General features: G+C 41.9%; 1 protein-coding gene across 4 annotated transcripts; it reads left to right on the forward strand.

Moving 5' to 3' along the window:
• Positions 1–3,776: 3,776 nt before the first annotated feature.
• On the forward strand, positions 3,777–27,182 carry HNRNPR (heterogeneous nuclear ribonucleoprotein R). 4 transcript variants are annotated; one of them, XM_052699192.1, is made up of 11 exons: positions 3,779–3,908; positions 9,892–10,057; positions 12,281–12,399; positions 12,789–12,896; positions 13,436–13,549; positions 19,222–19,398; positions 21,142–21,277; positions 22,985–23,190; positions 23,911–24,060; positions 25,576–25,697; positions 25,886–27,182. In XM_052699192.1, exons 1-11 carry the CDS (start codon positions 3,834–3,836, stop codon positions 26,496–26,498), a joined length of 1,986 nt encoding a protein of 661 aa, XP_052555152.1. In that variant the 5' UTR covers positions 3,779–3,833; the 3' UTR covers positions 26,499–27,182. The 4 variants fall into 4 exon arrangements, with proteins under 4 accessions (XP_052555154.1, XP_052555152.1, XP_052555151.1 ...); XM_052699191.1 differs by having other exon boundaries at positions 3,782–3,908; positions 9,889–10,057; XM_052699194.1 differs by lacking the exon at positions 9,892–10,057 and having other exon boundaries at positions 3,777–3,908.
• The last annotated feature ends 27 nt before the right edge of the window (positions 27,183–27,209 follow it).

Here is a 27,209-nt window from a genome sequence, read left to right on the forward strand (position 1 = left end):
GCAGAGAAGATAAATGAGATATGACAAAGACAAAGCAAACACTTTTTTTTATGATCAGAGGGACTGGCTCAATACAAGATAAAATGAGCTTAAATGCTACAAAATAACACCGTAATAACAGCAACGTTGTCCCTCAGTCAGTGTATGAGAAGTTTCCTGGAGACAGGCAGGTGCACAGCACATTACCCTTAATAGGTACACTAATAATCCATCATAATATCTAAAGCAGTGGAAAACGTCCTATTTGGTGTGTGTGTTAACATGTCACGTGCTACAGCAGAAGCAACTGTTACCTTGCTACCAACATGGAAATAGAGCAATTTCACTGCAATCCTGGAAGAGAAGTGGTAGAGTGATAGGAACAGGCTGAATTTCAGCAAAACTCAACCCTTGGCTATTAAGAAAACAGGAAAATCTCAGCAGGTGGCAGAATAAATACATACAGCTGCTGGAAAACCCGTTCCTTTGCAGGGGAAGAATAATGGTTGTGCTCACCTCACTCCTTTGCCAGTATCCCCAGCACTCCCAGTTGCTCAAAGAATCAGAAATAAAAGGGAAAACCAGGAGCTGTGCTGTCAGCACTTCATGCTCAGCTGGCTGCAGGGACACCACAACTGCATGAGCGTCCACAAGGCAGCAGAACTTCTTGCTGCCTTCCCAGACCTGTGCAAGTTCATTCTCTGCAGCAGAACTTCACTCTTTCCTAGATTCAAAGATGCTGTTTGTCCTGACTAAACCAGGTAGTTCCCGTAGCACTTGTACAGACGGACCTGAAACATCATTCCAGGAGTTTCTAGCAATAAATAAATAACTAAAGGTTTAAAATTACTCTTTGTTCCAGAACACCTGGAGCTTCCCTACAGTCTCAGCTTTTTGTTTTGCACTGGACCAATCTACAGCCTTCAGGTCACAGCTTGCTCCTGGCTGAAGGTATTCCATGTACAGAAGACAGGAAAAAAATGGTATCCGCTGACCCTTGCTGAGTATTAACAAAGACCAGTGAGTGTGAGCACACTGAAGTGGTAGGTGGTGCATTTCAGCAGTAATGCCATCACAGCAGCTGTGAAACTGTGGGTCACCTCTACTGGTGCAGATTTTTATGAGTGGCACACAGATTTTTGTTCATCTCTGTTGAAAATGTACAGTTAATGGTGGTGGCTATGCTGAAAAATGGTGCTTCGTGGCTGAGAATTTGCTCTACCAAATAGCATTAATTTGCTCTGTGTTAAAGTTCCCATGGAAATAAATAGGAGGCATTACTTTCAGAGCAACCTACGTACGAGGAGAACACATCTGATTTCACATCAGAATTTGGTCAGGCCTGTTAACAGCCAATGTATGTGCAGTCTGCAGCACACAGTAGATGACTTTCAGACTGTTTTTCTCAGAATAACAATGGTCCTGTTGTGGTGTGAAACAAAGCTCACAGACCTCGACATAGAAAAAAATCCAAACAACCAGGCTGCTTGATGGAAGCATTGTTGGAACAGAAATGGTTTATGTTCCATATTACAGTGAAGAAGTAATAGTGCCAGGTCCTGTTAAGGAATGTGTGGTGGTCATCTGGTGGCTTAAAAGTTAATCCATGTTTAATTCCAAATTCTGCCTTACGAACACCAGGTTGCTAATGGTGTACATTATTAAACTCTTGGCAGAAAAAAAATAGCATTTAAAAAAAAAAAAAAAAAACAAAAAACCATAAGTTCTGTGCCAGCAAGGACCTGTTAAGTTTAACCTCAAATCAATATGGATTTGGGAGATTAAATGAGAAACAAAAAAAACAACCCATACTACCTAAACCCACAGCCTGCTACTGCTCACAGCTGTCTGTGCAGAATTAATTGCCCAAGGGGGACTTAGGAAATGCCAGTGCAGAACAGATGAGAAAGTGTTAGCAATGCCTTCAAGGCTTTTATTTTGACAGTTGGTACAATAGGAATGTTCCTGCTGCAAGATATGGTAGTGCTCAATAACTGACATTACTGCCTTGTCAAAAAGCACCCTTCCTCAACTCAATGTATATTTTGCTGTAATCTCATTATGCTCAGTCTTGTAGTGTAAAGGGTTTATGTCAATGGAAGAGTTTTGCAGGATATTTCTGAAGCACCAGAGGAGAGTCAGATGTTCAGATCCCTCAATTCCTCTTTATTTTTGTGCTGTGACAATTCCTTGAGCGTACTACTGACTCCCAGCCAGATGAACTGCTGATCAACTTAAAGGATGAGGTGGTAACTGTACTCCTTGCAGCTCTATGCCATGAGAGACCCCACAGTCAAGATTGGAAATGGGAGATACAAAGCAGCACAGACCTCACATGCAAAGTCACAGCTCCACCCATGAGCACCAAGCAGGCTCTGCAAGGCACAGAATTGTAGGGGTTGAAAATGACATCCAGAGATCATGAAGTCCAACGTCGTCGCTAAAGCAGGGTCCTTAAAGTAGGTCACACAGATAGGCATCCTGATGGGTCTCGAATATCTCCAGTGAAGGAGACTGCTCCACTCCACCTCTTTTAGCCTGACAGTTTCAGCCTCTTCTAGCTCTGACAGTAAAGAAGTTCTTTGAGTTAGCACTTGTGTCCCAGTTTCTGCCCATTGCCCCTTGTTCTGTTGCTTCATGACACTGGGAAGAGTCTGTCCCCAGTGACTTGACTCCTGCACCTCAGGTATTTACGGACAGCAGTAAGTCCCCTCTCAGCCTTCTCTTCTCAGACTGAGCATTCCAAGGGCTCTCAGCCTTTCCTCATACTACAGAGGCTCCAGGTCATTAATCATCTTTTATCACCCTCCACCGGACTGCATCCAGGAGATTCTCATCTTTTTGAAACTAGACACAGCATTCCACCTGGGGCAGACAGAGCACCTCCAGCACCTAAGATGGATTTCAACTTCTAGATCCCAAAGCTGCTTTTACATCCATCAGCCAACGCACACAACTTTATCCACACTCACGATAGGAGCGCAAACAAACACTTAACATGCATGCAGCTTTCAGGAGAGGCGTTTTGTTGTTAGAAGGAGCTGCTCAGAGCTGCTCTTCTTACAGCTCTGGATGAGAGAAGACCCAATGGGAGAAACACCACCACTGACAATGAGCTGCTCTCCTACAGACCACTGCATCAAACATGCATCAAACATGCACCTGGAGGAGCTGCTCTCCTACAGACCAAACAAACGAGGCACAGCAGATAAATTCTAATTAATCACAAGTTAATTAGCTAATAACAGCACACCTGGGCAACAGGACCCCCCTGCTAACATCCTTCAGACGTCCCACACGGAGCCCTTCCGGCCGTGCCTCAGAGCTACCAGCCCCGCTCGGGGCCGGTTCCTTTACGAGGCAAAAGCCGCCCTGAGCGCTTTCCCTCCGCGGTGCCGCTGCTGGGCAGAACCGGGAAGGCTCCACACAGCCACCAGGCTGCGCTCCGGTGAAAGAGACATCGGTTCAACCCCCGGGAGCGCCCGCTGGGGCACCACCAGGCCGCAGCTCCAGGGCGGAGCCCAGCCGCCACCGCCCGCCCTCGCGCTGCACGTTCAGGGCGGAGCAGCACCGCGCGCTCCCCGCGCTCTCTTTGTTCCGAAGCTGCGGGCGGCGCTGCCCCTTTAAAAGCCCCAGCTCCGGCCCTGCCGGCGCGCCGGGTTGAAGGCGCCGCGCGATTGGTTACGGATCCCTCCTCCGATTGGTCACCGGGAATTCAGGCTGGTTCCACCTCCCACCTTCTATAGGTGGAGCCGACAGCTCGTCTAGAGCGGGAGGTTCTGAGTGGGTGAAGCGGCGGTCCCTGGAAACAGTTCCGGGAAACCCCGCGTGTTGCCGGGGTCGCACCGCCGTCCATGAGGAGAAGGAGGAGCGCGCGCCATTTGCCGTCGCTGCTTGGGCCCGAGCTGCGCCGCGCAGGCCCTGCTCCGGTGAGTCCCCGGGAGGCGTCAGGGGCGCCGGGACGTCCCCTCGCGCGGTGAGGCGCTCCGCGGCCGGGGGCGAGCGCTCCCGGGTAGGCCCCGCGGCGGGGAGGCCTGCCGCGAGCTCGGGATAGGCCCGGCGCGGGCGGAGGCGGGCCCGAGGCGCTGGCGCCGCGTCGGAACGCGGGGTGGGGGCGTCGCAGGGCGCGGCGCGGCCGCTCGGAAGGCGGCGGGGGGCGGGAGGGCCGCGCGCGGGAGCTGGGCCGGGAGCGGCCTGGGGGCGGGACCTGCGGCCCGGCGGGGGCGGGCGGCCGGCCGGCCTGGAGTGGGCCCTGCGCGGGGAGGGCGGCGCGGGCGGGGGATGCCCCGCTGCTGCTGCTGCTCCCGGGATGCTCCGCTCTTCTCGGGCCGAGCGGGAACCGCGCGGGGCCGCGGATGTGGTGGTTCCTTCCCGGCCGTGGAGGGCTGTTGTGGGGGGGCTGCCGAGGGCTTGCGCGGAACGCCTGTCGCTGTCGCAGCGCTCTGTAAAACTCGGCGCGGTGCGGCTGCGGGGAGACGCTCTCCCGAACGCTGTTGTTGGAACGTCGCTTCGCTGAACGGTCTTTTACGTGAAGTCTTCAGCAAAACTTGTCTAGTTCTTCTTAAATATGTGATTATTACCTTTATTTTGTAAACGAGGCTCGAGTTAATGGGCCTTGGTTGCCCGGCGGGTTCTGAACTCGCCCCATCGCGGTGCTGCAGCACTCTGTGAAGAAAGTTGCTCTCATCTCCCTCACCCCATTCGCGGCACAGAGGATCCTCCCAGCAGTGATGCTTTTCTGCTTGCCGGGGATGTTAATGTTCCTGGAGCTGGGTTGTTTTGTTTTTAAATTTGAGATTATGTTTTGTGTGGCTCTGAATTTTTGACGTATCTTTCTAAAGTAAAGGTCGCCTGGAGTTCTGTATCTTAGTGTTGTTTTCAGTTGCAAACTGTTGCGTTTGCGATGTGGTGGAGCCTGCTTGGCAATTTCATATCCTAGAAGCTGTACTGCTGTCTAAGTGCGATTGCTGTTGGTGTCACGTTTTGAGCTTCCTGCTCTTGCTGAACTTATGTCAGAAAACAAAACCTGCAAAAAGCAAAACAAAACCCACATTCCTGTAGAATAAACTCATCAGTGCAGTGCTTGTTTTGATCGTAACTCTGCTTTGAGTTGGAGTGCTGTGAGTGTTCTGTATGACCCAGCTGAGCAGATGAGCTACAAATGGCCAACTGCAGATAGAAAGTAGGATGCTCAGACTTTGTACTGAGGTTAGCAAAGCACAGGAGTTACTGATGAAGTTGTATTCTGTTGAAACAGAGGTGCACCTTGCTAACCTATGTGGGAGTCTCTTGGTGGGGAGGCTGTGCTAGGCTTTTGGTTAGCATCACGATGGGGATTCTGAGGTGTCACCATTCTGTTAGGTGATGGTTTGGGAAAGGCTGAGATTTCTGTGCTGGCAGGGTGAGGATGCTGGTTCCTCAAAGTTACAGCCTGCTGTACTGATCTGGAAACTGGGATGATACATGTAGGTTTTTCAGGGTGTGATTACTTCAAATCAAGTCTTCCCACAATTCATGCTAATAAATAATGTATCGTAATTAAGCTATTAAAAAGTTATTTCTGTGATGGAGTAATCGGTGGTACAAGGGGAATAGCAGTAATGCTTTCACATAAAAATTGAAAGGGTGTAGCAGTATATCTTATGAGCAGGTGAGGTTTTAATAAGCTCCCCGTTCAGTCTTTTAGTGTGAGTTCTTATCTCCTCCTTGTGCATGTGCTTCTTTCTGCTTAGATAAGAATCTTCTTGCAGTGTAACTCATAACTTCATAGGGACTACGTTTGTTTTCTTGTGGTTCATTTGGAAAAAGTTTCTTAAAGTAATAAGGTAATAAGCTAATGCTATTCTTAATCTGATTTAACTCCTATAATAGGGACCCTACAGATAACTCAATAGGAGGAATAGCAACATAAGCAATCAGAAATTACTTGGGTGCTATTGTAATGCACGAGTTTAGTAATGCTTCCAGTGCACCTGAGCTAAATTAATAGTTCACTTTGTGATATCAAAAGTTATATAGCAGCAAAGCTGAAAACAGTGTTGATGGATGATCAATGTAAGTTGGTTATTGGAGTTCACGGTATTGTTTTCCCTCTACCAGAAGTTGCCGTTTCTTCTCCTTGATGCTGTTATTAAGCATGTTGTCAGTTCACTGGGCTGTGAATTTATAATTAGTGATTAGTTATACTTAGTTTGTGGGTGGCAACCTCTGTTGGAGTGTGGGTATAAAATAGAGGGAATGGTCACCTTGTGGCTGTTTCAGTGACTGTCAGAATAAGGCTGACATTAGGTTTCAGTATTCATGATGCCATGCACTGTCAGGCTCTGATGTGTTGCAGGTTTTTTTTGTTTTTTTTTTTTCCTCTGGGAAAAGTACTGAGAGCCATTTGAGTTATTAAGAATGGAAATGAAGCTCATATCTGACTAATTTAAAAGCATCCATAAGTTTTTAACCTCCTACATGTCAAAAAAGGGACAAGTCACCTGGCAAACCCAGCTCTTGAGATGCAGAATGTGGAAATTCCAAATGAAAGATAGTGCATGGCTTACAAGTGTGTCTGCTATGACCGAGTATTCCTGGCCTTCAGAACAAGCACTGTTAACAACCGTGTGAATTTCAAAACAGAACCACCCCCCACAGCCTCCCCTTGCATGCAGCCCTGCAGCTGGGAGGTGCTGAAGGTAGGCAGCGTTTCAGGTACCAATGGAACCCTCCCTGCCTGTGTAAAGTTGCCCCCAGTGTCTATTTACTGCTGCTCGCTCGGTAAGCACGTTTTTCTATATGCTATTTTAAATTCATCCATTTCTGCATGTAATAAAAACAAACGCACATCCCAGCACGTACTAATATATTCATAATCCTTTGCTTCTAATCAACACCAAAAATCTTTGCTATTCAACCAGTCTCCCTCTTTCTAGGCAGTTAATGCATAGGAGACTCTGGAGCACAGTACTTGAGGGCTTTACCCACAAGCTTGTGCTTTTCCTTGTGGCCTGTGATGGGCTGAGCCACACACACACACATGTGGTGTGCAAGCACAGGTATCACTCCTCTTTAACATGCTTTTAAACTTTTTTAGAGGAGCATAAAAAAACATCAATGAAATCATTTTTTCCTTGCTAATGATGTGTGTAGGAGATATGTTGTCTTGATGGCTGCATCTGGCAGATGTCTAGAGGGAGATCTAAATGAGTTTTTTCAGCAATGACTTTCACTCATGCAGCTGTGCTGAATGCAGAGTGAGATTTCAGTGCTGTAAGAGATGCAGTTTCTCTTGTTGGTGATCATTCAGGAAAGTAAAGTCCATCTGATCTCAGACTTCAGGCCAAGCTTGCAAAGCCAGAATAGCATCTGTTACTATAATTGTGGAAGAGAAATACGTTTCTTGTGGATGCTGTTGGGACTGGGATGTTCTGACAGCTGTATTGTTTTAAAAACTTCCCGGAGTATCTTTTTAGTTAAGATTGTGGGGCAGGAAATAGCTGACATTTCAGCAGCCAAACACAGCTTCCATGATTGGTGGACATAGACAGTATTTGACTTTAGGTTTTTTTTTTTGAGGCCAGTAGTTATTAAAGAATAATGAATTGTGCAGCTAATGAATTAAAATGCAGAGACTTAATTTGCATTGTCTGAAAGCCTACTTAGGAAAGCTTTTGCTCAGCTGTGGAGCTGTGTAGCAGTGTGATAGCTGGCTGTTAGGTTTAGCTCCAAGCACACAGCAGTGTGCTTGTGGTGAAGGTGGATCATCATTTGCTAGACTGCAAATCTTGCGTGGTCTGAGTTATTGGAGCTGAGGTGTTTCTGCCTGACACACAGCAGTGCTCAGCTTTTTGTCAGTTACACCCAAGTCCAAGAATGCGCTCAGCAGTGCTGAATATATTAGAATCTGATACTTGGAAACCAATTTGGTTTCATTGAAGAAAAAAGAGAAGTAAATGCTCAGGGAGCATCACTATAAACCTTGTGAACCTCAGTGGCACTTGTAATTGGCTTAATAGTTTTTTTGTATTAATGACTTGGTTTAGCCTCCTAGGTTTTTGTTTCTATATGGAGAAGATGTGTGTAAGTAACGGAGTCTATAAAGCAGTAAGGAGGTGAAAAGAAGCAAAAAACGCACTGTATAACGCACTGTATATGTTTCTGTATAACATCTTATGCATTTTTGGTATATACACTCAAAGCATTCTCACTGTAACTAAACCCTTTGTCCTGCACTGTTTCAAGTTAGACATGTTGCAGATGTAGTCTAGCTAGCAGCCATGGGTCTGACTTTCATTTTCCATTATTTTTGTATCCATTCCTATGGAATCCTGACATTCAGTTAATGGTTTGAGTGCTCAGTTAATTCAGTAGTGAGAGGTAAGCCTTACTGTAATCCCCAGGTAACAGTTTTTTCTTCTGCATTTGGGCTAACGTCACATTTGCTTTTAAGTAATTAAGTTTCTGTTTTGGAGTAAACTGATAGTGAGTTCTGAGTCAAGAAACAGAAGGTGTGCTGTATAAATGCCAAGTAGTTATGGAAGACTTCACCTCATTTCCTTGCTGATCGCATAAAGAAGTGGCAGCTGATAGAGAAGTAACACGAGGCTGTGTTCCATCTCTAAGGCTGCCCTTCAAGTCAAGACATTGTAGTAAAAGAAGAAAAACTTTTTTTTGGCTCAAGATTGTAAATTATAGGCTACCTTCCAAAAAGTTGTTGTCCAGAAGGAATGGGTATAAATGGGATTGATTTAGGTGTGGTTATCTTTGGAGGCTTGTTTTTTCAGCACGGTGAATAGTTTGAGGCTTCAGAGTCTTAAAAACGAAAGCAAAACTTGTTCTCGAGTCTTCTTCGTATCTGTTTGCCAGTACTGAATTGCATTGCTCTTGCCATGCTGCGTGTGTATCTGGTTATCATTTCATTGCTGATCATTGACTTCTTCGCTCTCTTTTAAAGCCTGAGGCTCACTTTGTTTCTGAACTCAAAAACCGATCATCCTGATGTTCTCTGCTGGGTAGTTGATTTGTCCTTTGTCAGCCTTTGTATCTGAGAGTACCAGGTATCAGCTGGCTGGCTAACTGGGAAATGGAAACGGTTTTTAATGAATTGGGCAAAGCCCACTGAAATTGTCTGAGAAGACAGTTGTGCATTTCTCAGCGCACGTGTTTGCAATCAGTTAATCCTGAAAGCAAGTCTTTAACTGAAGACGCTGCAGTCATGGCTTCCTTTTAAACCAGTAAGTTCTTAAAAAAGCAGTTTGATTTGTAGAGCTCCTATTTGAGTAAAACTGAGCCTGGAAATGGCTCAGTTGCAGCTGGAAATTCTGATGTGCTCGTGAGTGCAATTTTTCTCTTCCTATCCTTAACGAGTTTTGCTAGTGTTATGAGAAAGTGTATGGCTAGTGTTGTGCAGAGCATTGGGTTTGAAGGAAGGCATGGCAACAAGCCAAGAAAGTGCAAATTAGCAAACAAGTATTGACATTTTGGTGCGTTAAGCTACCCTGCAGGGTTTCGTGTTCGCTGAATTTTAACCAATTGTTTTGAAAGTAGAGGAATGGGAAATGAAAATAGCAACTAGCTCTTCTGATTCTTCTTTGAAGGATGTTATTATCGTGTCCCAGTGCATTGTAGCTGCTATGGTAACCAGTTAACTTGCTGACAATCTAAAGTTTAGACATCATGATGTACATGAAGTACAGTCAAGGAGGAGAAAAAAAAAAAGTAAATTCTTCCATGTACATTTTTTGCAGTATTAAGGGTTGTACTTTCTTTTGAAACTTAGATCAGCTGCATCCAAAAGATATTAAATAAAACTTCTGATAGAGGTCATTTGCAGCATGTATACAAATTAGTTTAGATAAATCATGCATTGTCCTACAAACTAGTTTTTTCTGGCTTATTGTAATGTAGCTCCTGAATTTTTTCCAGCAGCATAATAAAATGGCTAATCAGGTGAATGGTAATGCGGTACAGTTAAAAGAAGAGGAAGAACCAATGGATACTTCCAGTGTAACTCACACAGAACACTACAAGACACTGATAGAGGCAGGCCTCCCACAGAAGGTGGCAGAGAGACTTGATGAAATATTTCAGACAGGTATAATATGCATTTCTTGTTTCTGATTGGTTATGAAAGTGAGGGCATACCATTTTCAAATTTTTATAGATTAAGGTTTAAAAATACGTTGTTTTTGATCTGTGTAGCTCTAAATGTTTTGCTACTTTGACTTCCCTAAAGGCAAATTGGGTTTGACATTGACTGATTATTTGACACGTCCTTAGTGTTGTATGTGTTATCCTAGTTGCTTTAGGGCACAGAGCACTAGTTTCTTAGTAGTCAAATAAAGATGTGTTTGAGCATACTAAACTGTACATTTTTTTTTCCTTCAATCCAAATCATCATTTTGCTTTTACTTTTCTACTGTCAACTCCTCACGGTGGTTCTTAAACACTCAAGGGCTGGACAGGTGACTAGTGAGGGAAACAGCTAGCTTGTCTTGCCTGGGACTACATTGGAATTGAGTCTGCCTGGGGATTTTGTGTTCTCTCTAGTTCTGAGTGGACAGTTTAATCCATGTTTGTTACTCCACTGAAAAGTTCAGTTTGATACTAACTGCTTTTTTAACAAATGAGGACTAAGCTATCTAGCAAATCGAGTAATATTTTGCTGGTAGCAAGTGGTCTCTGCAACTGCTAGAGGAAAGGTTTCTTTACATACCCAGGTTTCTCTATATTATTTTTGTAACATCCCATCCTCAAGTATTATTTTGTCCTTAGACAGAAGCTTCTTTTTTTTCTCTTTAGAGTGTGTTCCGTGAACAAATGTATAAGAAGCAGTAGAACTGCTTTATGTGCTTATGGCAAGATGACAGTTTTTGTTGAAGAGAGTCAGAATTCCACTGATTAAACAAAGGCAGTTCAAAACCAATACTTTATCCCTTCGTCAGTATGACATTCTGGGTCATGTGAATGATGTCCTTTGAAAGTCATTCACAGTGAGCTTTCATCAAGCCTTTACAAGCTTTTATTGGCATAGAGACACACTTCCTAACTGTGGGTCATGATGATGTACACTTGATGGTTTGAGAGAAGGAGTAAATGCCTGGGCAGAGGAACTTGTGGGGTCTCACCTGTGTGGTAGTTAGGTTGCGTTGTGAGGAGTTCTCAAGGGAGCTAAAAGCTTTTCAGCCCAGAACCCAACTACCTGCTATAACTCCACTGCATGAGTAACCTGAGAACAGTTATTTGCATTTCCTTAAAGCCACCGCAGATGCTGACATTGTGCAGGGGTTTGTCAGTGAAACATTCTGCTTCTGAGACCAGAGCTAAATTTGGAGTTGAAGTTTGGGATTTTTAATCTGCTGAGGTCTCATTTGAAAGATACAGGTGCCTTCCAAAATGCAGGATCACTTCTGAAATGTAGTCCTTGGGCTCGGCACTACTTTGCATTTTTGAAAGCAAGTAGCAGTTAAATAATCTGTATTCTGGAAATCAAGCTGTTGCAAAGCATGTGGAGTTATTGGTGCTGATTTTCCCTGTGTGGTTTAAAAAGTGCAGACGTTAATAACCCAAAGCTCTCATACTCCACAGCTTATGCAAGTGCATTGCAAAAGGGGAAAACGAAAAAAGACCCGCAAACCTGTAAAGATCCTGAAACAGAAAAAGTGCTTCAGAACTGGTCCAATGTTTCTTGGGGGAGTCTGTACCTGTAAAATTAACGTTAGCCTTTTCGGGTACATGGTAGGGCTCAAAACAATACCTTTTTGAATTCTGGCTCTTGAACTGCATGGAGCAACAAAACAAGCGAAATTAAATTTTTAGACATGAGCAGCTTACTGCTTTTTGCTTTTTGAAGTTAGGTGGAAAGAGTGAGCAAACCATTCTTCTGAATAATATTTTGTAGTGCTTTGGGAGTGTTTGATCTTCAGTTAGGAAGTTCCTTTTCACGTACAGCAGGGTACACGTAATGTTCACGGCAGCTTACCTCAGAGCAGCTCCATTCAGGAGAATGAAGCGTGAAAATTAAGAGTCAAACAAAACCCAAATTATTAGAAGTGAGCCAGACTTCTCTGTTGGATTTCCGAATGTTAGAAAGCTGTTACATGTGGGATGTAATCTTGCACTTCAGTTAATGCTTAGGTATATACATTTTAATTTAACTTTTTTCATTGTTGTACTCATATTTTTCATATACTTGTGTAGGAATATGTAATTATATTAAATATATAATTCTGTTATGGACTTTAAAAGCAAACTGCATAGTTCTTAGCTTGTATGACATCTAATAGAAATCTGTAACTTCTTTATCTTTAACTTTTAGGGTTGGTAGCTTATGTCGATCTTGATGAAAGAGCAATTGATGCTCTTAGGGAATTTAATGAAGAAGGAGCCCTCTCTGTATTACAGCAGTTTAAAGAAAGTGACCTGTCGCATGTACAGGTAAGGTGAGAGCTCCAGAAGCGTGAGCACATAAGTGTAAATAGTGGTCTGGCACTATTGGCAGGAGAGCCAAAACATAGAAACTCTTTTCATGTCCTGTATGTTTCATGATCATGGGCCTGTTTAAGAATTGCCCTAAATGTTGTGGGTGTTTGAGTGCAAAATTAAAGCTCCCAGATAATAAAAACGAGCGCTATTGAGAACGTAAGGTAAAAAATACGGATTGAAATTCCATGCTTAGAAGTTTGATCAGTTAATTGTTGTATTTTTCAAGAGGTTTCTTTTGATACTTGACATTGTCTTATCTAGTGACTTCACAGTTTGGATTTGGTGTATTCCCAGAGCTTTTCATACCCCAAGTTTAATTATTTTATAAATTGTATCTACAGAACAAAAGTGCATTTTTATGTGGAGTTATGAAGACCTACAGGCAAAGAGAGAAACAAGGCAGCAAAGTACAGGAATCGACAAAGGGACCAGATGAAGCAAAGATCAAGGTAACGTGTCGAAAACACTGACTGTTCTGTATTACCTCCATGCAGACTGAAGTAGTTTTAATGCTTGCTGCTTGGGAAGCATCAGTATTGCTTGGAAAAGAACATCCACACATGGCATTAAAGGAATGTATGCAAGATAAAAGATTGAAAAGAGAGAATGCTTGTTTGAGATGTAGATGTCCCTGATTGCACTATTACCAAAATACATGAACTTAAAAAATATATACATTTGTTTCAGAATTATCTTGTCTTCCTACACTAGTTTTTACAAGCTGATAAAATTGAGACTGATTGGACATTCCAACAGGATTGAGTCTTGGAGTTGGTGAATATGTTAAGAGATGGTTTTTGTGTTGTGCAGAACCGACTTAGAAAGCTAGTGAGAAGTTCTGGAGTTCCTTGGTTACTACATAAGATATTGCAAACAGAAAATAAGGGAAAAGAAGTTTTTTGCAGTGACCTCAGAAACAAATTCTGTTGTTTGTGGCCCCTACCTTCCTCCACATAACTACTGTCAATTCTTTTTCATTTTTTTTCAGGCTTTGCTAGAGAGGACTGGTTACACTTTGGATGTAACTACAGGACAGAGAAAATATGGGGGCCCTCCTCCAGATACTGTGTATTCTGGTGTCCAGCCTGGTATTGGAACAGAGGTTAGTATGCACAAACCAGTACCATTATTTTGTGTGCTTATGCAAAGTCACTTGTTAAAAGACTGGCAAATAAATTATACTGAGGGAAAGTGTAAAGCTTGGAGGAAAGCTTGCTTCTGTGTTTGTCTTCTTCAGTCTTAGCCTTCAGTATTCTGCAGAAAAAAGCATAATTGAGGAGAAGAAAGCAGTGGATATAATGGGAAGATTATGTAAAAATTACTGAAAACGAAGGTAGATACTGAAATTGTTAGACTTTATCATCCAAATTGAAGATTGCAGTCTGCAGCTTTAAAAGTGACAGCTGTGCAGCTCGGGTAAAAAACAAAAAAACAAAACAAAAACAACAGCAACAAAAAAAAGCACGACTGAAAAGCCTTTGGCTCTTTGTTTTTTTTCACAACTCAAATGGAATTTGAGAAACAGTGACAAAGATTTCCTTGCAGTGTATTGGAAGCAGGTGAAGAGTTGAGTGTGGTGTTTTCTGGGGAGAGGCTGTGGATGCCCCATCCCTGCAGGCATTCAAGGCCAGGCTGGATGTGGCTCTGGGCAGCCTGGGCTGCTGGTTGGTGACCTGCACACAGCAGGGGGTTGGAACTGGATGAGCGCTGTGGGCCTTTGAACCCAGGCCATTCTCTGACCTATGATTCTATGATGTATTGCATTAGGATACTTTATGCAAAGCTTTGAAGAGGTCAGATTAGCTAGCAGTAACAGTGAATAATATATATGTTAATAGTCACCTGTCTTTACAAAAGACATCTTCAGTGCTTTCATGATCTGATGGTGAAAACACTACACTGAGAGGATCATATCTTGTTTATTTTTGAAATGTTTTTCATTTCTTATTCAGGAAGGTGGCTTAAGAAGTCTGTTTTGTCAATGTATGGTGATATGATACACGATGTGAAGTGTTACTTTGCACTGTTGCCTACAGACTGAATGCTTGATTGAAAACTCAAGTATTTTGTGCTGTTGGTGATAATTAGTCTCTATAGGAGGTCAGAGGAAAGCTGTGAAGTTGGCTTTGGCTGTGTTTAATTGTACTGAGGGTGTGTTTTTGTACTAGTGAGATTCTTGAAGCTTTTAGAATGGGTGACTTCTGGAAACACCCTTAAGGACATGAATACCTCTCCCATGAATCAGGCTTAGCAAAGTCCAGCTAACTAGTTACAGAAATCCTACCTCAGCTGAACCAGTGCTGGCGCTTAGTAACAGATCAAGCCTGATTACTGCTGAGTTTGGTTTGTTAAGATGCTGATCATCTTACTTTAGTAAAGCATCCAGAAGTTTGATTGAGCCTTCAGCAGTAGCTGTTAAGCTCAGAGAAATAGTAATCAAGGTTTAAAACGTGATCTTATGTTTTGGTGGATGTTACAGATCGTGTTTTAACCCAGGAGACTCAGTACACTGTCGTGGTGTTTTTTTCCCATAGCAAAGTGTGGGATGTTATATATTTGTTCTTCCTTTATGTTTTTTTTCCTAAGTTCTGCTTGTATGGTAGTGTAGAAAAACCTCTCTTCTAATATTGTATGTGAAGACGTAAGATGTATCCTTTTGGATTGTGAGGATGAATCTTTCATGTTGGAGAGTTATTTTAAATAAAATAAATGAAGTTCTGTGGCTTGTGCCAGCTGAGATGTTGATGCCAGAGTTGTCAGTGATGTCAGCAGTGGCAAATTCCTTTTTAAGGATATGCAAGCACTGCTGCTGATTTCAAGAAAATGCATGAACTTTTTCCCCAGGTGTATCAGATCTTTCTGCTGTAAGTATTTGTACACCAGGTTGGTTTTTCTAAAGTGGAATGGATTCTTACATTGAAAGATAATCATTGATAACTTGCATCAATCATCATGTGCTTCTAGGGGCATTTTCTCCATTCTAGTTACAGTTTATTATTTTAGGAAAGTGTTTGTACAAGCACTGCTGAAAAACAAGATTTTTCAGTCATCTTAGAGTAGTTTTGTATAAATACTAAGAATTTGACTTACTGGCAACTCAGAATACTTAAAAAGCAGTGGTTAAAAAGCAAAATAAGAGGACGGGAAGACAGCACTCATCTGTACAGAGTAATTTCAAAATTATGTGCAGTCAGGAAAAGCAAATGTTTTAAATATTTCATTAATTTCCATCACAGCAAGGAAGACTATTGGATGAGGGATGAAAACAATTGGGTTGTAAACCCATTACTGGTCAGGTGATGTTAAAACTTTTATGCAACTGAGAGAAGCATTCAGCATTTCTGTTGGATGTGCTAAACTGTAAATCAGCATATCTGTATTTGGGAGTAGTAGTGATGGTGGAGTTTGAACCTGTTAAGCAGATACATAACTTTCACTCCTAATCTTCTGTCTGATGGGGGATCCTTGCAGCTATTAAACTTGAGAATATGGAAGTCTTTGTAATCCGTGCTTTAAGAGATTAAAGAAAAAAAAGCCCTGTGTGAATATGACCTGTCCCCACTGTTGTATATAGGAAAAAAAAAAAAAAAGAGGAAGCAGCTGATGAATACTTGATTTCCTTCTCTCAATTATTGATGTAAATGAACAAATCCTTTTTTTAAGGCATGACTTGAACAGAATTCCCTGCTATCTGTAAAATGCCAGCTGCAGTAGGCACAGTTTGTTGCTGTGTTTCTGGTGGTTTTTTTTTTCCAGCAAAAAAAAAAAAAAGACACTTTTATACTTGAAGAAATGTGGGGTTTCAAAGGCTTTTATGTTGCTCTAAGTTTTTTTTGTTCATTTTAGTATTTTTTTTTTTTTTTTTTTCAAGAAGGTTGTAGCTACTGCTGAATTGAAGTAGTCATGCAGGCCACATCAGTTCACACTTAAATCTGGCATTTAGAGGATTGACTGATGTGTAACAACAGTGCTGTGACATGGAGATGATGTTTTGAAGAAATGCTGCTGTTAACCCTAATGCTTCTTTGTTAGTGGAAACAGAAGAACTCGATTGTGGAAATAACTGGATGTATCATGTAGAGTGTAGAAGTGAATTGCAGCCCTGAATAATGCTCTGTTACCTCATGACACTGACATTTTTCTTAGTTGAAGGACTCTCTTTATGATTGATCTTTTGGAAAAATAGTAAGAGAAGTAGAATTGAGCACTTGGTGCAGGTCCCTCTGGAAGCAAAACTGGAAGAAGTGATCTCAGCAGAGGTGCAGCAACAGTGCAGCTGAATCCTACTTATAAGAGTTCTCCCCTGTTATTGCACTCATAAGGCCAGTCTGAGTTTTTGCAGTAATAGTAGTCTCGTGGAACTGAAATATGAAGCAACAAGTATTTATATTCTGTAGTATTTCACAGAATAGCCCAGATTGGAAGGGACCTCAAGGATCACGATGCTCCAACCCCCTGCCACAAGCAGGGCCACCAACCTCCACATTTCACAGCAGCCCAGGCTGCCTAGGCCCCATCCAACCTGGCCTTGACCACCTCCAGGGATGGACGGGGCATCACAGCCTCTCTGGGCAGCTGTTCCAGCACCTCACCGCTCTCTCTGTAAAGAACTTATTTCAGAATCTTTTTCAAGCTTGTTGATCTACCCAAAATAATAATAGGAAAGGTTACTGTAGACGTTTCATCTAAGTCTTTCAAGATGTTCATCTGGTATTTCTCATGTCTGCTGTTGATCTTATCATTTGTTATTCAAGTGTACAGGCTCAAAGCAAATTCATTTAGATGTGTCATTATTCCCATGGAGACATTTAGTCTTCCTGGTATGCAAGTGAAGTCACCCTATAATGTATGTCAGGGGTGAATGTGTTAGAATGAAATCCTTAATTCTGTTGCTCATTTCAGCCTCTGGAGTATATTACCTGTTGTAGCAATCTTGTGGAATTGATGGTAGTCTAAAGTTTGTAGAAAGGAATTAAGAGACTCAGTCAAAGATGCTGGAAGAAAAGCAGGAAAGGGAAGCCTTCAGCACAGAAAAATCACGTAGTTCTTTAGATGGTTTCCCTGTCTTAATAGCAAGCTGGAGTTCCTTCTTGTGCGCTTCCATTATGCTGTTCTTTTTGTCTTTGAAAGCTGTGTGTTTTGAAGTGAAATGCTCTGGGCAGCACAAATGGATGCAGCTACTGCAGGGATTTCTGAGCTGTTCTGAAAAGTAGGTCCATTGGCTCTGGCATTAAATTTATGATCAGTGATAATAAATCTGTTCCCTTTTTTGTTTGTTTGTTTTGCTGAGTGGCAAATAAACCGCGGCCGTTTTGTGCTCACACTGAATAAAGGAGCCTAAGCTACTTCAAGGAAACGTTCTGGAAACTGTATTTCAGGAATATTTGTGTAATGTAAAGAAACGTGTAAAAGGCCTGACTTCCCTTTGGGCTAAAATGATTTGTGTTCCACATTTCTTCAGTCAATCATCAGGCCTCCCGCCTTGGGTTTGTTCCCATCAGTACTTGTGTGGGTATTCTGCATATCTTTAAGTGTTGGCATTATCTGCTAAGCAGATGTGCAGGGTTTACAGGAGAGGCTCTTTTAATTTGAAAGGTGAAGAGCTGGCTAATGCTTAGTTGGAGTTAAACCAAAATATGCCAATATGACATTAAAGTGTGCCTTGCATTGGTGAACTGGACTGAGTTTAATAGTCACTGCTGTGTGTGGGAAAGAAAAATGAGATTTCCAGGTTCTCTTAGACATATTGAGTTGGTGTAATCAGAAACAAAAACAAAAGAGAAGTAAGATGTGTTAATATGTTAATTAGGGCAACTTATTAAGGATTTGTAGTGTTTTGTGTTGTTATTTTTTTCCTATGTCTGCATCTTTCTAATCAAGATTGGACTAAGGAATGGCATGAAGGTACTGCAAGAGTAAGGAAGTGTTTGGTCTGTAATACTGCAGGGTTCCTGCCTAGGTAGCCTGTAAGGTCTTGTGACCAGGTAAGAATCACAGAATTGTAGGGGTTGGAAGGGACCTCCAGAGATCATCGAGTCCAACCCCCCTGCCAAAGCAGGTTCCCTACAGCAGGTCGCACAGGTCGGCATCCAGACAGGTCTTGAACATCTCCAGAGCAGGAGACTCCACCACCTCCCTGGGCAGCCTGTTCCAGTGCTCCGTCACCTCACTGTACAGCAGTTCCTGCACACATTGGTGCAGAACTTCCTATGCTGCAGTTTCCAGCCGTTTCCCCTTGTCCTGTCTCCACTCACCACTGAAAACAGTCCGTCCTCGCCATTCTGCCCCCCACACCTTAGATATTTATAGACCTGGATCAGGTCCCCTCTCAGTCTTCTTTTCTCAAGGCTGAACAGACCCAGTTCACTCAGCCTTTCCTCATAGCAGAGATGCTCCAGGCCCTTCACCATCTTTGTGGCCCTCCGCTGGACTCTTTCCAAGAGATCCTTGTCTTTTTTGTACTGGGGAGCCCAGAACTGCACGCAGTGCTCCAGATGAGGCCTCACCAGGGCAGAGTAGAGGGGGAGGATCAGTGGTGGAAAGGCACAGCCTCTTAGATATAAATTACAGCCCAGGTTTTGTATATGCAGAGTGTAGTACTAATGCTGGGGTTTTAGAAGGCTGTGGTAGCAGATAAAATTGCTAGCAAAGACTACAGTGTTTGTGTTGTGATTGTTTCTGATGCAGATTGCTTCCCTTCCTGGAACTTTGGAGTACTGAAAGTAAGTTTAGACTTTTGAAAAAGCTTTGGTTAAGTGTCCTCTTCCTTTGTAGGTTTTTGTTGGTAAGATTCCCCGAGACTTGTATGAAGATGAATTGGTACCACTCTTTGAGAAAGCTGGTCCAATTTGGGATCTTCGCCTCATGATGGATCCTCTTTCCGGTCAAAACAGAGGTTATGCTTTCATTACCTTTTGTAGCAAAGATGCAGCTCAGGAAGCAGTCAAACTGGTGAGTAACTGTTTTCAAATTGAATGATGTGATGTAAACAGTGAGCATGTTGGGAGTGCATTAGGAAATGTTTGAAGTGTTTCACTAAACAATCATCAACAGACTCAAAATGTTATTTTCTTTAAAACAAACAAACAAACATGTCTCCTGACTTGATTTACTATGTACAAATAACAATCTACTCCTACAGCTACTGTTTCTTGTAATCTACTTGATTACTCGTGAGTTTCAGTGTTTGAAGATGGTAGGCTGAAGTTATCGCCGTGTAAGAAGGAAAAAAGGTGTTTTCAATCTTGTAACTCATAAGTTGAAGCTGCTCAGCCTTCTTTAAATTTTTAGTGATTGGGAGAAGTAAAAGAGAAGGATGCTGAAGTAACAGGAAATGTATCAAGTGATAGAGCCCTGGTGGAAGTCTGGCCTCTTCCCTGGGTGTTGTACCAACTATGTGAATTTGTGTGGATGTACTCCATGTGTCCTGCATCTGGATTCTCTTCTCTCTCATGTTCTACTTTGGTGTTATCTGGGGGAATCAGACTTGTATCTAGGTGAAGTATTTTCCACTGGCTACTGGAGGAAAGGAAAATGGGGCATGCTAAATTTTTAAGTGATAACTCTTAATAGAAAAGCGTGGTTCTTTTAGTACTGATGATAAATGTAGAATTCTGAAGTTTAGATTCTTCTGCATGAGGGGGTTCTGCTGCTTCTGGTGTGCAGGTGCCAGTGAGAATGGGTTGATGTTTAGGAAAAACAGCCTTATAAGATAAACTTCTTGCTCAAGTGCTCTGGCCTTAATCTGAATCTGTTTTTCAAAGTTCTGTTGTGTGTGAATCACTGTTCTATTTGAAGCAAAAATTGGCAAAGTTTTGTATAATTCTTGAATATGAACAAGGTTACTGAAGTTGTTGCACCACCATCTACATGCCTCAATCACAGTGAGATGGCTGAAAGCTTTTACAGAAACAGCTTTTACATGAGAGTTTTTCAGAAGCTGTCCAGTATTCAAACTTCAGTCTCACTACATCCTGTTTGAAAATACTCCTTAAAAACAAAGATGCCTCCAGTAAGATTGAATCTCGTGCCTTTAAAGATGTGTTAGGGTTGTTGTTCACAGTAATTCAACTGTGGGTATAAGTGTGGTAAGGAAGTAGAAGAAACTTTTGTGGGAAGCTTTTAAAAAAAAAAATAAAAAATTAAAAAACCAAAACAAAACAAAGGAATACAGAGTCCTAGCATTTAGAGGGCCCAAAAAATCAGTGCCATTAGAGTGGGAAAGGTTAAAACCAGGCACACATTAGGATCTTGCAGCCAATGTGCTTGACATTAAAAAGTAACTGAAGTAGATCTCATGGTGCCTATAATCCTTTGCATGTGTATAATAATAACAGCAGTGACTGATGTTGAGTCCAAGAGCAGGAGGCAGTCACTCATTGTCTGGAAATAGGTTTTAAGTTTGAGATAAACTGGGGGTGAATGAACTTATCCCATGCAACTTGTATGTTATGTGTTGTTTCTTGTGCATCAGTTTCTCAGTAGATTAAGATTTTTTTGTGGGAAAACAAACTCAGCAGTGTCCAAGCAGACACTGACCCTAACATTGCAATTCCAGAAATACTGTTGCATTGCAAGTTCAGTATACTCTGTATGAGGATAGTAGAACTTGAAGCAGCTGATATTGTCATTCTGGGGATCTTTTCAACCATTTTGTTCTGAATAATGCAAGTGAATGGCTTCTTATTTTCTTAGTGTGACAACTATGAAATCCGTCCTGGGAAGCACCTTGGAGTATGCATCTCTGTGGCAAACAACAGGTTATTTGTTGGGTCAATTCCAAAGAACAAGACGAAGGAAAACATATTGGAAGAGTTTAATAAAGTCACAGGTAAAGACTTTCTGAATGTTTTTTGTCACACTGATTTTGAAATACCATCTTTCCTCTTTTGTAGCTGTAGTTATGTGAGTGATGCTTTCAGATATTATTTAAATTATTTTCAAATTGGATTCCAAGATTTCATTTATGAAATATACTCTATAGTGGACCATATAATCATGGTCTAGGTTGAAAAGGACCACAGTGATCATCTGCTTCCAACCCCCTGCTATGTACACAGTCGCCAACCAGCAGCCCAGGCTGCCCAGAGCCACATCCAGCCTGGCCTTGAATGCCTGCAGGGATGGGGCATCCACAGCCTCCTTGGGCAACCTGTGCCAGTGCCTCACCACCCTCTGCGTGAAAAACTTCCTCCTAATATCCAACCTAAACCTTCCTGTCTCAGTTTAAAACCTTTCCCCCTTGTCCTATCACTGTCCACCCTCGTAAGCAGCCGTTCCTCCTCCTGTTTATACGCTCCTTTCAAATATTGCAAGGTCACAAGGTCTCCCCGCAGCCTTGTCTTCTCCAAGCTAAACAAGCCCAGTTCCCTCAACCTTTCCTCATAGGAGAGCTGCTCCAGCCCTCTGCTCATCTCAGTGCCTCCTCTGGACCCACTCAAGAGCTCCATGTCCTTCCTGTGCTGGGGGCCCAGGCCTGGTCACAGCGCTGCAGATGGGGATGATCACCTCCCTCTCCCTCTTGGCTACTCCTGTTTTAATACAGCCCACAACACAGTTCACAGTTTGGCCTTCCGGGCTGCAAGCACACTGCTGGCTCGTCCACCAGGAAAAAAGGACTAATATCTGCTTTAATGCTTGTTAAATGATTGATGTTGTAAGATTATTTGTGATAGAAATAGCATAAATGAACTCAGAAAAACAGTGGAGGTCCCAGTTCTGTCATCCATTGTAGGTCAGTGTTGAAGGCTCTGTATTTGTAACAGGAGCTACAGCAAGTTCAATTTTCACACCTGGGAAGCTTTTGTGAGAGTCTCAAACAAATATGTTGTTGAGGAGTGACAGGAAGAAGGGAACAGTGAATTACTTTAGAGGCAGTGCTGCTGTAGAAATAGTAGTGAGAGATTTTCTGTCCTAGTTCTTTATTGTTGTTCACCAGAATGTACAGCAAGCAGGAAGAAAAGAAATTGGCACATTGCTGAAAGGGCACTTCTGCTTTATGAGAATTTGAAGTCTTGATTTGCTTTTGTCCTGTAGGAGAGTTTTAACCTACAGCTTCTTTTTTTAGGATTGCTATTAGTACTGCAGAAAAGTGGTGAAAAGAGAAAGTGAATACTTAGTTACCTCTCCTCTGCTATTTAGTTTTTTTGGAGAGATGTTGACAAAGTTCTGCCAGCTTCCCCTGGAGGCAGGAGGGATATTAATATTGCATATTAATTCTGATTGCTTTTCACTAATGTAAAAATGGTAAAACCATACAGCAAACTGGCATTGTGCTGTTCACATTGATGTTTTGCAGGGCCTAGTTTTGAGGTAAGTTTGTTCTGGAGAACTTCACCAACTAGGTAACCTGTTTTTGGATAAATTAGATGGGTGTCTTTGTTTTGTTTTATTGTGCCTTTGCCGCCCTTCCTCCCCCCCCCTTTCAGATGTAATACATGGCCTCTAAGCTTAACAAAAGCAAAGGAAAGCATTTTAGAGTAGACTTCAGGTTATTTATTTCTCTTTTAAAGCTCAATACTAAAGATATGTTTTTCAGAGGGTTTGGTGGATGTAATCTTATATCATCAACCTGATGATAAAAAGAAGAACCGAGGATTCTGTTTCTTGGAATATGAAGATCACAAGTCAGCAGCACAAGCTCGACGTCGCTTGATGAGTGGAAAAGTAAAAGTCTGGGGAAATGTTGTGACAGTGGAATGGGCTGATCCAGTAGAGGAACCTGATCCAGAAGTCATGGCAAAGGTAAATAAAACCAGAACGTGGATGTTCTTGTGTTTTGGGAGGAATTTCTTTATGCAGTAGTTAACTTGGTCTAGCTGAGTGATGCTGCCAGTTTGAGGGAGTGGAGAGAAGTCACGGGACACTTTCATAATAAGCCATCCAAAATGGTATGGTTGAGCATTGTAAACTAAATGCCTGTGTAACACGTGAGGAACTTGTTCAGTTTGTTCACAATTAAATTAATAATGTACAGCTTTATCCTCCTGGATTGGCACACCTGTCAATCTGTCTTGTTACCATTCTGCTTGTGTTGGTGCACACTGGGTAGATAAAACTTGTAAAACTGTTTTCCAGAGTGAGATGAAGGTGAAATGCAGCATAGAGAATGATATTGTGATTTTTATCCCTGTGTTTTGTGATTTTTATCCCTGTGTTATTATCCCTAATAAATCTTTGCTACCCTTGAGATCTGTTACTAAAGTTTTACTGGGACTTGTAGCATCCCAGAAGCAGAACATCAATGTTGGATATTCTTCTTTTCTTCCATACTTCCCCCTCCAAGACAAGAAGTTGTAGGAATTTTGTACAGGTAACTCTAAGGCAATCTTTTTTGGTAATGGATGTGGAATTTATGAACTTAGCAAAAAATTCTTAACGCACAGAAGAGTGGAATAACAGAAGTTAATGTTAGTTTTCTTTCACGTTTGACTTCTAAAAACTTCTGTTTTCACTAATCATCAGGTGAAAGTTTTATTTGTAAGAAACTTGGCCACTACTGTGACGGAAGAAATTCTTGAGAAATCCTTCTCTGAATTTGGAAAGCTGGAAAGAGTAAAGAAACTAAAGGATTATGCTTTTGTTCATTTTGAGGACAGAGGTGCAGCAGTGAAGGTGGGTTGTTTATTCTTGCCTGTCTGAATCAGATTGAGGAGTTCTCTGTGAAGATGCTTTTAGAAATTTCTTAACAGTAAAATCTTAAGACAATTCTAGAGCACAGGGTTCCTTTTGTGAAAATTTTATTACTAATAATTTTGTTCCTATGATTTCAGTAGCTAGGAGGATGTGAAACTTGCAAGGAACAAAACTGTTCCAAGTTAACAAGTAGACTGGAAAAGAGGTATAGACCAATGCAGGAGAGTCTAGAGAAGAGGAGGAAAAAAAATCAACCTAGACAGTTTTTCTGAGGAAACGACAGAAGGTATCAGTTGTCTCTCAAAGACCCTTATTTAAAGTCTGTGTGTAGTTTTTGGAATGGCAAAAATGCTGCGTAGAAATTGCAGGGTAGTTCACAGAAGTTACTCCCTATTTATAAAAAGTTTTTGGATGCAGTTGGGAGATGTGGGGACAGGAAGGTGGTGGAGGAGGTGTTTGGAGTCTGTTAAGCAGTGCAGTGCATGGGGTTGCGCTGTTCAAAGGCTTTTTCATTTTCAAGCCTAGGGTTGCGTTCTGCCATATCTGCTCTCACTCATCTTTGTGGCCACTGAATTGGTTTGTGAGTTCTGTGGGCTATCTCTATGTATGGTTGTGCTGCTTGCTTTTAATTAAAGTGGTATTTTGGTACAGATTGCATGGAATTCACTAATTCATTCCAAGGTCTGTTGTACTTTCAGAGCTTCTTCCAAATAAACCATTATTGTTAATGTTTTTGAAGATATGTCTGTACAGACATAGGGAGCCTTTTATTAATGCATCTATCTGTACCCAGAAAGGTTCAATGCAAGGCAGTAATTCCAGGTAGAGAACAGGGAGATGTAGTCCTAATTGTACTTTGTGTATGTACATCCAGTTCTATTTGTGCATGCATTTGGTAATTATAGATTACACATTGCCTGTTACTTGAAGATTCTTGTGTTACTTCATGAAGTTGCCAAGATTCAGCATTTTTTCTTGTTCTTTTTTGCCCCCTTAAGCATGCATCCTTCCTTGTTCACAGTCAGCTGAGTGTAAAAATACTTGCTGTCCTCTGAGATACTCTTTCATTGCATTCAGAGAGCTGGGAAGTCCAAATATAAAAATGCTTTCTCTCGTGTGCGCGCTCTGGCTTGCTTGCAAGTACACGGAGTGTTCATGTCAGTGTGTAGTGAGAACTCTTTGAACTATTTTTAGGGAGGATAGGAACATAAAAATCAGATGTAGCACTGTAACTTTTTGAAATATAACGCTCCATATGGTTTGAGATTCTTTTACCTTATGATACAAAGAGAATTTTTTTTTTTAAATGTGACCTCATTGTAACTGTTGAACAAAGAGGGGCTTGAACAAATAACCTGAAAGAATTCTCTTTAAGAAGCATCGGGCTGTAATTCACTCAGCAGCAGCCCAACCAACTTTTTTTCCCCCTGAAAGTTCTAGTTTCCTCTTGGCTGGAAATGAGTTTTCCTTGTTTCTCTTCTAATTTTTTTACAGGCTATGAATGAAATGAATGGAAAAGAGATAGAAGGGGAAGAAATTGAAATAGTGTTAGCAAAGCCACCGGATAAGAAAAGGAAAGAACGTCAGGCTGCCAGGCAGGCCTCCAGAAGTACTGCGTGAGTGTTCATTCTTGAAATACTACAATGCTGCAAAATTAAATTCTGCTGTAAAATACAGGATAGTTTAGAAGAAACTGCCTCACTTTTTTTCTCTGTGATATATATTGGTAATTAACAAGGGGAAGTTTATACTTTCTTTCGAGAGACTTCAAGATAAATTAATGTGCTTTTCTTTTTCTTAATAGGTATGAAGACTATTATTACTACCCTCCGCCTCGCATGCCACCTCCTATTAGAGGCAGAGGCCGTGGAGGGAGAGGTGGATATGGCTATCCCCCAGATTACTATGGCTATGAAGATTATTATGATGATTATTATGGTTATGACTATCATGACTACCGTGGTGGCTATGAAGATCCCTATTACGGCTATGATGATGGCTATGCTATAAGAGGAAGAGGAGGAGGAGGAAGGGGTGGGAGAGGTGCACCTCCACCACCTAGGGGGCGGGGAGCACCACCACCAAGAGGTAGAGCTGGCTATTCACAGAGGGGGGCACCCATGGGACCGCCGAGAGGAGCCAGGGGTGGGAGAGGGGGTCCTGCACAGCAGCAGAGAGGACGCGGTGCTCGTGGAGCCAGGGGCAACCGTGGGGGCAACGTAGGAGGCAAGAGAAAGGCAGATGGGTACAACCAGCCTGATTCCAAGCGTCGTCAGACCAACAACCAGCAGAACTGGGGCTCCCAACCCATCGCTCAGCAGCCGCTCCAGCAAGGTGGTGACTATGCCGGTAACTATGGTTACAATAATGACAACCAGGAATTTTATCAGGATACTTATGGGCAACAGTGGAAGTAGACAAGTGAGGAGGGATCGAGAATTTTGGAAACATAGAATTGGCTATAGCTCTACATACTTCAAAACAAAATTGGCTTAATGTTTCATCCTTCAGTAGCGATTGGCTGCCATTTGTATTGGGCTGAAGAATCACTCTATTGTGTATATACTCGAGTCTCTTAGTTTTCTTTTTTTTTTTTTTTTTCTTTTTTTTTTCATAAATGCACTTGGACATTACTGGGCTTGCAGAATTCCTGAACTCCATATGGGGTTTCAATGCTTTTATCATTTTAGGCTTCATTTTAGCAGTTTAAAAGCAGGAATGGCACACTGTTCAATCATGATTTTGCAGAACCTCTGGTTTTTGGACAGTTTTTTTTTTTTTTTGGATTTGGGATAGACTACATAGGAGTATGCTGTACATAAAAGTAAAAGCTAGTGCTTTGTCTTAGTAGTTTTAAGAAATTACGACAAATTAAGTTTTCTTGTATTGAAAATAACATGATTGTATGTTTTGCATTCCTAGAAGTAGGTTAACTGTGTTTTTAAATTGTTATAACTTCACACCTTTTTGAAAATCTGCCCTACAAAATTTGTTTGGCTTAAAACGTCAAAGCCGTGGCAATTTGTTCCTTGATGTGATTGTATTTCCAATTTCTTGTTCATGTAAGATTTCAATAAAACTCAAAAATCTATTCAAAACATCACCTATTTCAAATTCAATTGTGTCCT

Source organism: Tympanuchus pallidicinctus, unplaced genomic scaffold (assembly GCF_026119805.1).
Source record: "Tympanuchus pallidicinctus isolate F22 unplaced genomic scaffold, pur_lepc_1.0 scaffold35, whole genome shotgun sequence".
NCBI lineage: Eukaryota > Metazoa > Chordata > Aves > Galliformes > Phasianidae > Tympanuchus > Tympanuchus pallidicinctus.

Bases quoted from the DNA above. Each gene is read 5' to 3' on its own strand.
- HNRNPR (XM_052699191.1), top strand. From the start codon at position 3,834: ATGAGGAGAAGGAGGAGCGCGCGCCATTTGCCGTCGCTGCTTGGGCCC. The intron at 21,278-22,984 runs GTAAAGACTTTC...TATGTTTTTCAG, and splicing joins AGAGTTTAATAAAGTCACAG to AGGGTTTGGTGGATGTAATC. The intron at 24,061-25,575 runs GTGGGTTGTTTA...ATTTTTTTACAG, and splicing joins ACAGAGGTGCAGCAGTGAAG to GCTATGAATGAAATGAATGG.